The 15,942-nt window shown below is 44.8% G+C and overlaps 1 protein-coding gene across 1 annotated transcript in view; it reads left to right on the forward strand.

Annotated features, from left to right (window-relative positions):
* LOC128689542 (diuretic hormone receptor) overlaps positions 1 to 15,942 on the forward strand; it is a 305,584-nt gene that overhangs the window by 228,964 nt on the left and 60,678 nt on the right. The window contains exon 4 of the mRNA XM_070086132.1: positions 164 to 257. Coding sequence (XP_069942233.1) covers positions 164 to 257 — 94 coding nt within the window. The remainder of the gene's footprint in view (positions 1 to 163; positions 258 to 15,942) is intronic.

Genomic DNA, 15,942 nt, shown 5'->3' on the forward strand with positions numbered 1-15,942 from the left:
TAGTCAATAAAGGATCCCATTATACTGCATCTGTCTTTATTTTTCCATCGTGTCGGCATTTTGCACCATTTATCTCCACACCATTTTCCATTTTCTTAACATGCAAATTAATTTTTTTCCGCCCTTCCCTGGTAATCACCAAGAGTCGTCTTCTACCCTGCAGAGACCTGCGTTGTCTCCGAAACACCATCCACACCAACCTCCTCTTCACCTACCTCTTCCATAACTTCTGCTGGATTGTCTACGCTTTTGTTCAGGTAAGATTTTTATTTTTTTAATGTCACCCACTCCCACCCCATCAAAAAAATGTATATTAAAAAATCCCAATAAAATATGTATGTGTGTATAAACCCACAAAAATTTTAGATCCGTTAAAAACTCGTAAGATTAAATGTTCTCCATCAAATACCCTCCTAATACCCTCCATCAAATACCCGTCATTAAACACCCTCCATCAAACACCCTCCATCACACACCTACCATCAAACACCCACCATCAAATACCCACCATCAAACACCCACCATCAAACACTCTCCATCAAACACCTACCATCAAACACCTACCATCAAACACCCACCATCAAACACCCACCATCAAACGCCCACCATCAAACACCCACTATCAAACACCCACCATCAAACACCCACCATCAAACACCCACTATCAAACACCCACCATCAAACACCCACCATCAAACACCCACTATCAAACACCCACCATCAAACACCCACCATCAAACACCCTCCATCAAACACCCTCCATCAAACATCCACCATCAAACACCCACCATCAAACACCCACCATCAAACACCTACCATCAAACACCCACCATCAAACACCCACAATCAAACACCTACCATCAAACACCAACCATCAAACACCCACCATCAAACACCCTCCATCAAACACCCACCATCAAATACCCACCATCAAACACCCACCATCAAACACCCTCCATCAAACACCTACCATCAAACACCCACCATCAAACACCTACCATCAAACACCCTCCATCAAACACCTACCATCAAACACCCACCATCAAATACCCACCATCAAACACCCTCCATCAAACACCCACCATCAAATACCCACCATCAAACACCCTCCATCAAACACCTACCATCAAACACCCACCATCAAACACCCACCATCAAATACCCACCATCAAACACCCACCATCAAACACCCACTATCAAACACCCACCATCAAACACCCACCATCAAACACCCACCATCAAACACCTACCATCAAACACCTACCATCAAACACCCACCATCAAACACCCACCATCAAATACCCACCATCAAACACCTACCATCAAACACCCACCATCAAACGCCCACCATCAAACACCCACTATCAAACACCCACCATCAAACACCCACCATCAAACACCCACCATCAAACACCCACCATCAAACACCCACCATCAAACACCCACCATCAAACACCCACCATCAAACACCCACCATCAAACACCTACCATCAAACACCCACCATCAAACACCCACAATCAAACACCTACCATCAAACACCAACCATCAAACACCCACCATCAAACACCCTCCATCAAACACCCACCATCAAACACCCACCATCAAACACCCACCATCAAACTTCTACCATCAAACACCCTCCATCAAACACCCACCATCAAACACCCACCATCAAATACCCACCATCAAACACCCACCATCAAACACCCACTATCAAACACCCACCATCAAACACCCACCATCAAACACCCACTATCAAACACCCATCATCAAACACCCACCATCAAACACCCTCCATCAAACACCCACCATCAAACACCCACCATCAAACACCCACCATCAAACACCTACCATCAAACACCCACCATCAAACACCCACCATCAAACACCCACCATCAAACACCCACCATCAAACACCCACCATCAAACACCTACCATCAAACACCCACCATCAAACACCCACCATCAAACACCCACCATCAAACACCCACCATCAAACATCCACCATCAAACACATACATCAAACACCCACCATCAAACACCCACCATCAAACATCCACCATCAAACACCCACCATCAAACACCCACCATCAAACACCCACCATCAAACACCCTCCATCAAACACCCACCATCAAACACCCTCCATTAAACACCCTCCATCAAACACCCTCCATCAAACACCCACCATCAAATACCCTCCATCAAACACCCAATATCAAACACCCTCAATCAAACACCCTCCATCAAACACCCTCCATCAAACACCCTCCATCAAACTCCCTCCATCAAACACCCTCCATCCAACACCCTCCATCAAACACCCTCCATCAAACACCCTCCATCAAACACCCTCCATCAAACACCCACCATCGAACACCCTCCATCAAACACCCACCATCAAACTCCCTCCATCAAACACCCTCCATCAAACACCCTCCGTCAAACACCCTCCATCAAACACCCACCATCAAACACCCTCCATCAAACACCCTCCATCAAACACCCTCCAACAAACCCCCTCCATTAAACACCCTCCATCAAACACCCTCCATCAAACACCCTCCATCAAACACCCTCCATCAAACACCCTCCATCAAACACCCTCCATCAAACACCCTCCATCAAACACCCTCCATCAAACACCCTCCATCAAACACCCACCATCGAACACCCTCCATCAAACACCCTCCATCAAACACCCTCCATCAAACACCCTCCATCAAACACCCACCATCGAACACCCTCCATCAAAGACCCTCCATCAAACACCCTCCATCAAACACCCACCATCAAACACCCTCCATCAAACACCCACCATCAAACACCCACCATCAAACACCCACCATCAAACATCTACCATCAAACACCCACCATCAAACACCCACAATCAAACACCTACCATCAAACACCAACCATCAAACACCCACCATCAAACACCCTCCATCAAACACCCACCATCAAACACCCACCATCAAACACCCACCATCAAACATCTACCATCAAACACCCACCATCAAACACCCACCATCAAATACCCACCATCAAACACCCACCATCAAACACCCACTATCAAACACCCACCATCAAACACCCACCATCAAACACCCACTATCAAACACCCATCATCAAACACCCACCATCAAACACCCTCCATCAAACACCCACCATCAAACACCCACCATCAAACACCCACCATCAAACACCTACCATCAAACACCCACCATCAAACACCCACCATCAAACACCTACCATCAAACACCCACCATCAAACACCTACCATCAAACACCCACCATCAAACACCCACCATCAAACACCCACCATCAAACACCCACCATCAAACACCCACCATCAAACACCCACCATCAAACACCCACCATCAAACACCCTCCATCAAACACCCACCATCAAACACCCACCATCAAACATCCACCATCAAACACCCACCATCAAACACCCACCATCAAACACCCACCATCAAACACCCTCCATCAAACACCCACCATCAAACACCGTCCATTAAACACCCTCCATCAAACACCCTCCATCAAACACCCACCATCAAATACCCTCCATCAAACACCCAATATCAAACACCCTCAATCAAACACCCTCCATCAAACACCCTCCATCAAACACCCTCCATCAAACACCCTCCATCAAACACCCTCCATCAAACACCCACCATCGAACACCCTCCATCAAACACCCTCCATCAAACACCCTCCATCAAACACCCTCCATCAAACACCCACCATCGAACACCCTCCATCAAAGACCCTCCATCAAACACCCTCCATCAAACACCCACCATCAAACACCCTCCATCAAACACCCACCATCAAACACCCACCATCAAACACCCACCATCAAACATCTACCATCAAACACCCACCATCAAACACCCACAATCAAACACCTACCATCAAACACCAACCATCAAACACCCACCATCAAACACCCTCCATCAAACACCCACCATCAAACACCCACCATCAAACACCCACAATCAAACATCTACCATCAAACACCCACCATCAAACACCCACCATCAAATACCCACCATCAAACACCCACCATCAAACACCCACTATCAAACACCCACCATCAAACACCCACCATCAAACACCCACTATCAAACACCCATCATCAAACACCCACCATCAAACACCCTCCATCAAACACCCACCATCAAACACCCACCATCAAACACCCACCATCAAACACCTACCATCAAACACCCACCATCAAACACCCACCATCAAACACCTACCATCAAACACCCACCATCAAACACCTACCATCAAACACCCACCATCAAACACCCACCATCAAACACCCACCATCAAACACCCACCATCAAACACCCACCATCAAACACCCACCATCAAACACCCACCATCAAACACCCTCCATCAAACACCAACCATCAAACACCCACCATCAAACATCCACCATCAAACACCCACCATCAAGCACCCACCATCAAACACCCACCATCAAACACCCTCCATCAAACACCCACCATCAAACACCCTCCATTAAACACCCTCCATCAAACACCCTCCATCAAACACCCACCATCAAATACCCTCCATCAAACACCCAATATCAAACACCCTCAATCAAACACCCTCCATCAAACACCCTCCATCAAACACCCTCCATCAAACTCCCTCCATCAAACACCCTCCATCAAACACCCTCCATCAAACACCCTCCATCAAACACCCTCCATCAAACACCCTCCATCAAACACCCACCATCGAACACCCTCCATCAAACACCCACCATCAAACTCCCTCCATCAAACACCCTCCATCAAACGCCCTCCGTCAAACACCCTCCATCAAACACCCACCATCAAACACCCTCCATCAAACACCCTCCATCAAACACCCTCCATTAAACACCCTCCATCAAACACCCTCCATCAAACACCCTCCATCAAACACCCTCCATCAAACACCCTCCATCAAACACCCTCCATCAAACACCCTCCATCAAACACCCTCCATCAAACACCCTCCATCAAACACCCTCCATCAAACACCCACCATGGAACACCCTCCATCAAAGACCCTCCATCAAACACCCTCCATCAAACACCCTCCATCAAACACCCTCCATCAAACACCCTCCATCAAACACCCTCCATCAAACACCCACCATCGAACACCCTCCATCAAACACCCTCCATCAAACACCCTCCATCAAACACCCTCCATCAAACACCCTCCATCAAACACCCACCATCAAACACCCTCCATCAAACACCTACCCTCAAACACCCTCCATCAAACACCCACCATCAAACACCCTCCATCAAACACCCTCCATCAAACACCCACCATCAAACACCCACCATCAAACACCCACCATCAAACACCCACCATCAAACACCCACCATCAAACACCCACCATCAAACACCCACCATCAAACACCCTCCATCAGACACCCACCATCAAACACCCTCCATCAAACACCCTCCATCAAACACCCTCCATCAAACACCCACCATCAAACACCCACCATCAAACACCCACCATCAAACACCCTCCATCAAACACCCTCCATCAAACACCCTCCATCAAACACCCTCCATCAAACACCCTCCATCAAACACCCACCATCAAACACCCACCATCAAACACCCACCATCAAACACTCTCCATCAAACACCCACCATCAAACACCCTCCATCAAACACCCTCCATCAAACACCCACCATCAAACACCCTCCATCAAACACCCACCCATCAAACACCCATCATCAAACACCCACCATCAAACACCCACCATCAAACACCCACCATCAAACACCCACCATCAAACACCCTCCATCAAACACCCTCCATCAAACACCCACCATCAAACACCCTCCATCAAAAACCCACCATCAAACACCCACCATCAAACACCCTCCATCAAACACCCACCATCAAACACCCTCCATCAAACACCCTCCATCAAACACCCATCATCAAACACCCTCCATCAAACACCCTCCATCAAACACCCTCCATCAAACACCCTCCATCAAACACCCTCCATCAAACACCCACCATCAAACACCCTCCATCAAACACCCACCATCAAACACCCTCCATCAAACACCCACCATCAAACACCCACCATCAAACACCCTCCATCAAACACCCACCATCAAACACCCTCCATCAAACACCCTCCATCAAACACCCACCATCAAACACCCTCCATCAAACACCCTCCATCAAACACCCTCCATCAAACACCCTCCATCAAACACCCTCCATCAAACACCCACCATCAAACACCCTCCATCAAACACCCACCATCAAACACCCAATATCAAACACCCTCCATCAAACACCCTCCATCAAACACCCTCCATCAAACACCCACCATCAAACACCCTCCATCAAACACCCACCATCAAACACCCACCATCAAACACCCACCATCAAACACCCACCATCAAACACCCACCATCAAACACCCTCCATCAAACACCCACCATCAAACACCCACCATCAAACACCCACCATCAAACACCCACCATCAAACACCCTCCATCAAACACCCACCATCAAACACCCACCATCAAACACCCTCCATCAAACACCCACCATCAAACACCCACCATCAAACACCCACCATCAAACACCCACCATCAAACACCCTCCATCAAACACCCACCATCAAACACCCACCATCATACACCCACCATCAAACACCCACCATCAAACACCCTCCATCAAACACCCACCATCAAACACCCACCATCAAACACCCACCATCAAACACCCACCATCAAACACCCTCCATCAAACACCCTCCATCAAACACCCACCATCAAACACCCTCCATCAAACACCCTCCATCAAACACCCTCCATCAAACACCCACCATCAAACACCCACCATCAAACACCCACCATCAAACACCCTCCATCAAACACCCTCCATCAAACACCCACCATCAAACACCCTCCATCAAACACCCACCATCAAACACCCACCATCAAACACCCACCATCAAACACCCACCATCAAACACCCTCCATCAAACACCCACCATCAAACACCCTCCATCAAACACCCTCCATCAAACACCCACCATCAAACACCCTCCATCAAACACCCACCATTAAACACCCACCATCAAACACCCACCATCAAACACCCACCATCAAACACCCACCATCAAACACCCACCATCAAACACCCACCATCAAACACCCTCCATCAAACACCCTCCATCAAACACCCTCCATCAACTCCTCGATGCTTGCTTCCTTCACTTGAGTTACGCAGATGTGAGTTTCACCCAGACTTGAAATGTCTCCATTCAGTACAGGTCTAAAATTTCCCGCCACCGTGGATAAGACCCGCGTCAGGGCACACTTGTTCTGTTTCCTGACCAACCTGACCTAACCTAACCTGTGGATATATTCTGAAGAGTATAACCTGTGGATATATTCTGAAGAGTATAACCTATGGATATATTCTGAAGAGTATAGTCTGTAGATATATTCTGAAGAGTATAACCTATGGATATATTCTGAAAAGTATAACCTGTGGATATATTCTGAAGAGTATAACCTATGGATATATTCTGAAGAGTATAACCTATGGATATATTCTGAAGAGTATAACCTGTGGATATATTCTGAAGAGTATAACCTATGGATATATTCTGAAGAGTATAACCTATGGATATATTCTGAAGAGTATAACCTGTGGATATATTCTGAAGAGTATAACCTATGGATATATTCTGAAGAGTATAACCTATGGATATATTCTGAAGAGTATAACCTGTGGATATATTCTGAAGAGTATAACCTATGGATATATTCTGAAGAGTATAACCTGTGGATATATTCTGAAGAGTATAACCTGTGGATATATTCTGAAGAGTATAGTCTGTGGATATATTCTGAAGAGTATAACCTGTGGATATATTCTGAAGAGTATAACCTATGGATATATTCTGAAGAGTATAACCTATGGATATATTCTGAAGAGTATAACCTATGGATATATTCTGAAGAGTATAACCTGTGGATATATTCTGAACAGTATAACCTATGGATATATTCTGAAGAGTATATTTTTCCTCGATGTGTATGAGTTAAGAGGACCGATGTATACAAGAAGACGGGTGTATATCTTGATATATACAACCAAGAGTATTAACGTATACTTCACTAGTGGTGTATAGGTGACTGACAGCCTTAATGACCCTCGTGTAGTCGATAGAATTGAAACGCAATCAAACAACCAGATTCTTTTTCCTCAGATTTACTACCTCGCAGATTTACCTATGACGCTACAGATTTACAATTATTTACCGGGTTATGCATTTTCATTTTTTACAGATTTTAAGGCCAAATACGTTTATTTCCCCATGATATATTTACACCCATAAAGTTCAAATTTCTCATAGATTTAGAGGCCTAGTCAATGTACCGTCTCAGTCGTAGATTTAGAGGCCTAGTCACTGTACCGTCTCAGTCGTAGATTTAGAGGCCTAGTCACTGTACCGTCTCAGTAGTAGATTTAGAGGCTTAGTCACTGTACCGTCTCAGTAGTAGATTTAGAGGCCTAGTCACTGTACCGTCTCAGTAGTAGATTTAGAGGCCTAGTCACTGTACCGTCTCAGTAGTAGATTTAGAGGCCTAGTCACTGTACCGTCTCAGTAGTAGATTTAGAAGCCTAGTCACTGTACCGTATCGGTAGTAGATTTAGAGGCCTAGTCAATGTACCGTCTCAGTAGTAGATTTAGAGGCCTAGTCACTGTACCGTCTCAGTAGTAGATTTAGAAGCCTAGTCACTGTACCGTCTCAGTAATAGATTTAGAGGCCTAGTCACTGTACCGTCTCAGTAGTAGATTTAGAGGCCTAGTCACTGTACCGTCTCAGTAGTAGATTTAGAGGCCTAGTCACCGTACCGTCTCAGTAGTAGATTTAGAGGCCTAGTCAATGTACCGTCTCAGTAGTAGATTTAGAGGCCTAGTCACTGTACCGTCTCAGTTGTAGATTTAGAGGCCTAGTCAAAGTACCGTCTCAGTAGTAGATTTAGAGGTCTAGTCAATGTACCGTCTCGGTAGTAGATTTAGAGGCCTAGTCACTGTACCGTCTCGGTAGTAGATTTAGAGGCCTAGTCAATGTACCGTCTCAGTAGTAGATTTAGAGGCCTAGTCAATGTACTGTCTCGGTAGTAGATTTAGAGGCCTAGTCAAAGTACCGTCTCAGTAGTAGATTTAGAGGCCTAGTCACTGTACCGTCTCGGTAGTAGATTTAGAGGCCTAGTCAAAGTACCGTCTCAGTAGTAGATTTAGAGGCCTAGTCAAAGTACCGTCTCAGTAGTAGATTTAGAGGTCTAGTCAATGTACCGTCTCGGTAGTAGATTTAGAGGCCTAGTCACTGTACCGTCTCGGTAGTAGATTTAGAGGCCTAGTCAATGTACCGTCTCAGTAGTAGATTTAGAGGCCTAGTCAATGTACCGTCTCGGTAGTAGATTTAGAGGCCTAGTCAATGTACCGTCTCAGTAGTAGATTTAGAGGCCTAGTCACTGTACCGTCTCAGTAGTAGATTTAGAGGCCTAGTCACTGTACCGTCTCAGTAGTAGATTTAGAGGCCTAGTCACCGTACCGTCTCAGTAGTAGATTTAGAGGCCTAGTCACTGTACCTTCTCAGTAGTAGATTTAGAGGCTTAGTCAATGTACCGTCTCAGTAGTAGATTTAGAGGCCTAGTCACTGTACCTTCTCAGTAGTAGATTTAGAGGCTTAGTCAATGCACCGTTTCAGTAGTAGATTTAGAGGCCTAGTCACTGTACCTTCTCAGTAGTAGATTTAGAGGCTTAGTCAATGCACCGTCTCAGTAGTAGATTTAGAGGCCTAGTCACTGTACCTTCTCAGTAGTAGATTTAGAGGCTTAGTCAATGCACCGTCTCAGTAGTAGATTTAGAGGCCTAGTCACTGTACCTTCTCAGTAGTAGATTTAGAGGCTTAGTCAATGCACCGTCTCAGTAGTAGATTTAGAGGCCTAGTCACTGTACCTTCTCAGTAGTAGATTTAGAGGCTTAGTCAATGCACCGTCTCAGTAGTAGATTTAGAGGCCTAGTCACTGTACCTTCTCAGTAGTAGATTTAGAGGCTTAGTCAATGCACCGTCTCAGTAGTAGATTTAGAGGCCTAGTCACTGTACCTTCTCAGTAGTAGATTTAGAGGCTTAGTCAATGCACCGTCTCAGTAGTAGATTTAGAGGCCTAGTCACTGTACCTTCTCAGTAGTAGATTTAGAGGCTTAGTCAATGCACCGTCTCAGTAGTAGATTTAGAGGCCTAGTCACTGTACCTTCTCAGTAGTAGATTTAGAGGCTTAGTCAATGCACCGTCTCAGTAGTAGATTTAGAGGCCTAGTCACTGTACCTTCTCAGTAGTAGATTTAGAGGCTTAGTCAATGCACCGTCTCAGTAGTAGATTTAGAGGCCTAGTCACTGTACCTTCTCAGTAGTAGATTTAGAGGCTTAGTCAATGCACCGTCTCAGTAGTAGATTTAGAGGCCTAGTCACTGTACCTTCTCAGTAGTAGATTTAGAGGCTTAGTCAATGCACCGTCTCAGTAGTAGATTTAGAGGCCTAGTCACTGTACCTTCTCAGTAGTAGATTTAGAGGCTTAGTCAATGCACCGTCTCAGTAGTAGATTTAGAGGCCTAGTCACTGTACCTTCTCAGTAGTAGATTTAGAGGCTTAGTCAATGCACCGTCTCAGTAGTAGATTTAGAGGCCTAGTCACTGTACCTTCTCAGTAGTAGATTTAGAGGCTTAGTCAATGCACCGTCTCAGTAGTAGATTTAGAGGCCTAGTCACTGTACCTTCTCAGTAGTAGATTTAGAGGCTTAGTCAATGCACCGTCTCAGTAGTAGATTTAGAGGCCTAGTCACTGTACCTTCTCAGTTGTAGATTTAGAGGCTTAGTCAATGCACCGTCTCAGTAGTAGATTTAGAGGCCTAGTCACTGTACCTTCTCAGTTGTAGATTTAGAGGCTTAGTCAATGCACCGTCTCAGTAGTAGATTTAGAGGCCTAGTCACTGTACCTTCTCAGTTGTAGATTTAGAGGCTTAGTCAATGCACCGTCTCAGTTGTTTAAGAGCTCCAAAATTTAGAACAGAGGCTCACTTAGAAACTACCTTATTTCCACCGGGACTTTATTTCCACCGGGACTTTATTTCCACCGGGACTTTATTTCCACCGAGACTTTATTTCCACCGGGACTTTATTTCCACCGGGACTTTATTTCCACCGGGACTTTATTTCCATTTCACTGCCACATTTTTTTTAAATTACGAGAAAATAAAAGCAGTACACAAAGGAACACTAGGAATTATTTACTGGCAAATAAAATCAATTTACATTTTGAACGGGACTATAGACGAGCTGCGGACTGATACTATAACAAACTGTATTTACAAAAATGAAAATATAATTGGTATAATTATTATTATTATTGCTGTTATTACCATTATTATTATTATTTAATTATCTGTATAATCATTTTGTGTTATCTGTATTACCAGTATTGTTTTATTTATTTATTATTATTATTATTATTATTATTATTATTATTATTATTATTATTATTATATCTGTTAGTATTAGTAGTACTCGTAGTAGTAGATATATAATAGTAACAGTAGTGGTTGCAGTCGTGGTAGTCACAGTAGTAGTAATTGTAGTAATCACAGTAGTCGCAGTAGTGGTAGCAGTAGTCACAGTGATAGTTAAGGAGAGGTGCTAGACAGCTCCTGGGGGGAAATGAGATGTAATCAAGAGTGATCCGAGGTAAGGGAGACCAGCCCGAACGCCTTTTATCAAAATCCCTTCCTAGGCCTCAATGTACCCTCTATGAAGGACCTACTAACATCAACTGTATCTCTGTAACACGCAGTAGGCACCCCCAGACACACACACGTTATCAATAATCACTCACAGTGGGTGTCGTCAAGACACAATCAACTCCATTGTGTGGGTGAAACGTCGTCAATTGACGTTGTAATACTGTCTTTAAAAGGTTGACAGAGAGGGGAGAGTATAATGACACACACACACACTGCCCCCTGTTCCCTCTTCATTATAACTTTTACAAGCTAAACTTACGCAGCTCCCGAGGGAGGTGACGGGGAGGGTTAGAATGTTGATGTTTGGACCTTGAGAGACAGGGGGGACGGGGAAGAAATGTAGACATGCTGGCGTGTAAATAGAAATGCCTGTTTATATTCACGGTACCTGTACAGTCAGGTACAGGCACAAATAAATAGTTACATAAATTATCATACATAGCGTATGTGTAGATTACCTAGAATAACCCGAAAAAGGTCAGCCAAAGTAACATATTTCCATTGGAGCTCCTTGTAAAACACCTAAGTAACTCAACTGTTTGAAAAGTACTTAAAATCAAAGGAGATATACTAGGAATAGGGTAAACTGATTCAGTCTTATCTCTTGGCTAAACTTCTTCAACTTATCCAGATCCATTTCATTTCACTTCCTTATTACCACGAGACTGAAAAAAAGTAATACCTAACATCCCATTGACTCATCTGTGAGAGAACAGAAAAAAAAGCTTAACAGTCTTGGTTTTACATGACCTACAAAGAGGTCATATCAGAGTAAAGTATTGGAAAAACAGACGGATGATAGGAGACGACAGTAGAGTCACCCAGGACACAGATCAACATGAACAAGTCACCAGTAGAGTCACCCAGGACACAGATCAACATGAACAAGTCACCAGTAGAGTCACCCAGGACACAGATCAACATGAACAAGTCACCAGTAGAGTCACCCAGGACACAGATCAACATGAACAAGTCACCAGTAGAGTCACCCAGGACACAGATCAACATGAACAAGTCACCAGTAGAGTCACCCAGGACACAGATCAACATGAACAAGTCACCAGTAGAGTCACCCAGGACACAGATCAACATGAACAAGTCACCAGTAGAGTCACCCAGGACACAGATCAACATGAACAAGTCACCAGTAGAGTCACCCAGGACACAGATCATCAACATGAACAACAGTCACCAGTAGAGTCACCCAGGACACAGATCAACATGAACAAGTCACCAGTAGAGTCACCCAGGACACAGATCAACATGAACAAGTCACCAGTAGAGTCACCCAGGACACAGATCAACATGAACAAGTCACCAGTAGAGTCACCCAGGACACAGATCAACATGAACAAGTCACCAGTAGAGTCACCCAGGACACAGATCAACATGAACAAGTCACCAGTAGAGTCACCCAGGACACAGATCAACATGAACAAGTCACCAGTAGAGTCACCCAGGACACAGATCAACATGAACAAGTCACCAGTAGAGTCACCCAGGACACAGATCAACATGAACAAGTCACCAGTAGAGTCACCCAGGACACAGATCAACATGAACAAGTCACCAGTAGAGTCACCCAGGACACAGATCAACATGAACAACAGTCACCAGTAGAGTCACCCAGGACACAGATCAACATGAACAAGTCACCAGTAGAGTCACCCAGGACACAGATCAACATGAACAAGTCACCAGTAGAGTCACCCAGGACACAGATCAACATGAACAAGTCACCAGTAGAGTCACCCAGGACACAGATCAACATGAACAAGTCACCAGTAGAGTCACCCAGGACACAGATCATCAACATGAACAACAGTCACCAGTAGAGTCACCCAGGACACAGATCAACATGAACAAGTCACCAGTAGAGTCACCCAGGACACAGATCAACATGAACAACAGTCACCAGTAGAGTCACCCAGGACACAGTTAGATCATCAACATGAACAACAGTCACCAGTAGAGTCACCCAGGACACAGATCAACATGAACAAGTCACCAGTAGAGTCACCCAGGACACAGATCATCAACATGAACAACAGTCACCAGTAGAGTCACCCAGGACACAGATCTTCCAATGCACTAACGGCCTTTCAATGCACTATCCTCACAAACGTCCTTTATCATCACAGTACAAACACAACATTGCCCATAATTAGCCAACATTGTATAAATATCAAGAATCAGGATGACGACAGAATTTAATTGCGACGTAATTTGTCTCTGGCATTTGGTTCACATTTCCCAAAATTTGAACATCGACTTAATGTTTCGTAATATGTTTTTATTTATAAGATTATGTGTCTTGGAAGTGAATGTAGAGGAAACGAAGGAAAATAATGTTGTGGTGATGGTGCTCGTTAGAGAGGCTTGTGGCTGGTTAGTGTTGAACCGTGGCTCTAAACCCGTGAGGTCCTAAAGAGGGTGGGGGAAAGTGGCGGTTCTGGGTACTATGGGCATTAAAACACGATGTTTTGAGGCTTCATTGATACTAAACACACACATACACGGCACTGAAGGACACGAGGGTTATGGAAGACATGATAACGACGTATAAAATACTGCGAGGAATTGACAAGGTGGACGGAGACAGGATGTTCCAGAGATTGGACACAGAAACAAGGGGTCGCAATTGGAAGTTGAAGACTCAGATGAGTCAAAGGGATGTTAGGAAGTATTTCTTCAGTCAGAGAGTTGTCAGGCAGTGGAATAGTCTGGAAAGTGACGTAATGGAGACATGAACCATACATAGTTTTATGACGAGGTTTGATAAAGCTCATGGAACAGGGAGAGAACCTAGTAGAGATCGGTGAAGAGGCGGGGCCAGGAGCTATGACTCGACCGCTGCAATCACAAGTAGGTGAGTATACAGACCAGTTCCGCTGACATGTATTGTATGTAAAGTTACAGAGAAAATTATCAGGAAAAAGAGTGGAGGAGCACCTAGAAAGAAATGGACTAATACACGACAACCAGCACGGCTTCAGGGAAGGGAAATCCTGAATCAAAAAATTATTGGAGTTCTATGACAAGGTAACAGAAGACAGGAGAGAGAGAGGGATGGGTAAACTGCATCTTCTTGGACTGTAAGAAGAAAGCTTTCGGCACAGTTCCACACAAGAGACTGGTTGAAGAGCTACACCAGCAGGCAGGAATAGGAGGGGAAGTACTGCAATGGATCAGGGAATAACTGAAATGAAGGAAACAACGTGTGTCTGTCCCAGACGAGGTGTCAGAGTGGGTGCATGTGTCGACTGGGGTTCCACAAGGGTCAGTCATAGGTCCAGTGCTGTTTTTTATAGAAGTGAATGACATGATGGAAGAGACAGAGTCAGAAGTGTTCCTGTTTGCAGACGATGTGAGACTAATGAAGAGAATACAAGCGGACGAGTATCAGGCAAACCTACAAGGGGATCTAGACGGACTGCAAGCCTGGTCCGACAAATATCTCCTGGAGTTTAACTCCAACAAGTACAAAGTTATGAAGCTTGGGGAAAGACGAATGAGACCGCAAACGGAGTACAGCCAAAGAGTTCAGAGGCTGCAAACCTTACTCAAGGAAAAGGATCTTGGGGTGAGCATCATAGCGAGCACATCAACCAAATAACTGCTGCAGCATACGGGCGCCTGGCTAACCTGAGAATAGCGTTTTGACATATAAGTAAGGAGTCATTCACGACACTGTACACCCTGTACGTCAGGCCCATATTGGAGTATGCAGCACCAGTATGGAATCCACGCCTGTCAAACACGTCAATAAATCAGAGAAAGTGAAAAGGTTTGCAACAAGACTGAGGGGTTTGTCCTACGAGGAGAAGTTAAGGGAACTCAACCTGATAACACTGGAGGACAGGAGAGATAGGGGGGACACGATAGCAACATATAAAAATATTGAGAGGAACTGACAAGGTGGATAGGGACAGAATGTTTCAGAGATGTGACACAGTAACAAGGGGGTCACAGCTGGAAGTTGAAAACTCAGATGAATCACAGGGATGTTAGGAAGTAATTCTTCAGTCACAGAGTTGTCAGAAAGTTGAACAAACTA

Source organism: Cherax quadricarinatus, chromosome 18 (genome assembly GCF_038502225.1).
Source record: "Cherax quadricarinatus isolate ZL_2023a chromosome 18, ASM3850222v1, whole genome shotgun sequence".
NCBI classification, from domain to species: Eukaryota; Metazoa; Arthropoda; class Malacostraca; order Decapoda; family Parastacidae; genus Cherax; species Cherax quadricarinatus.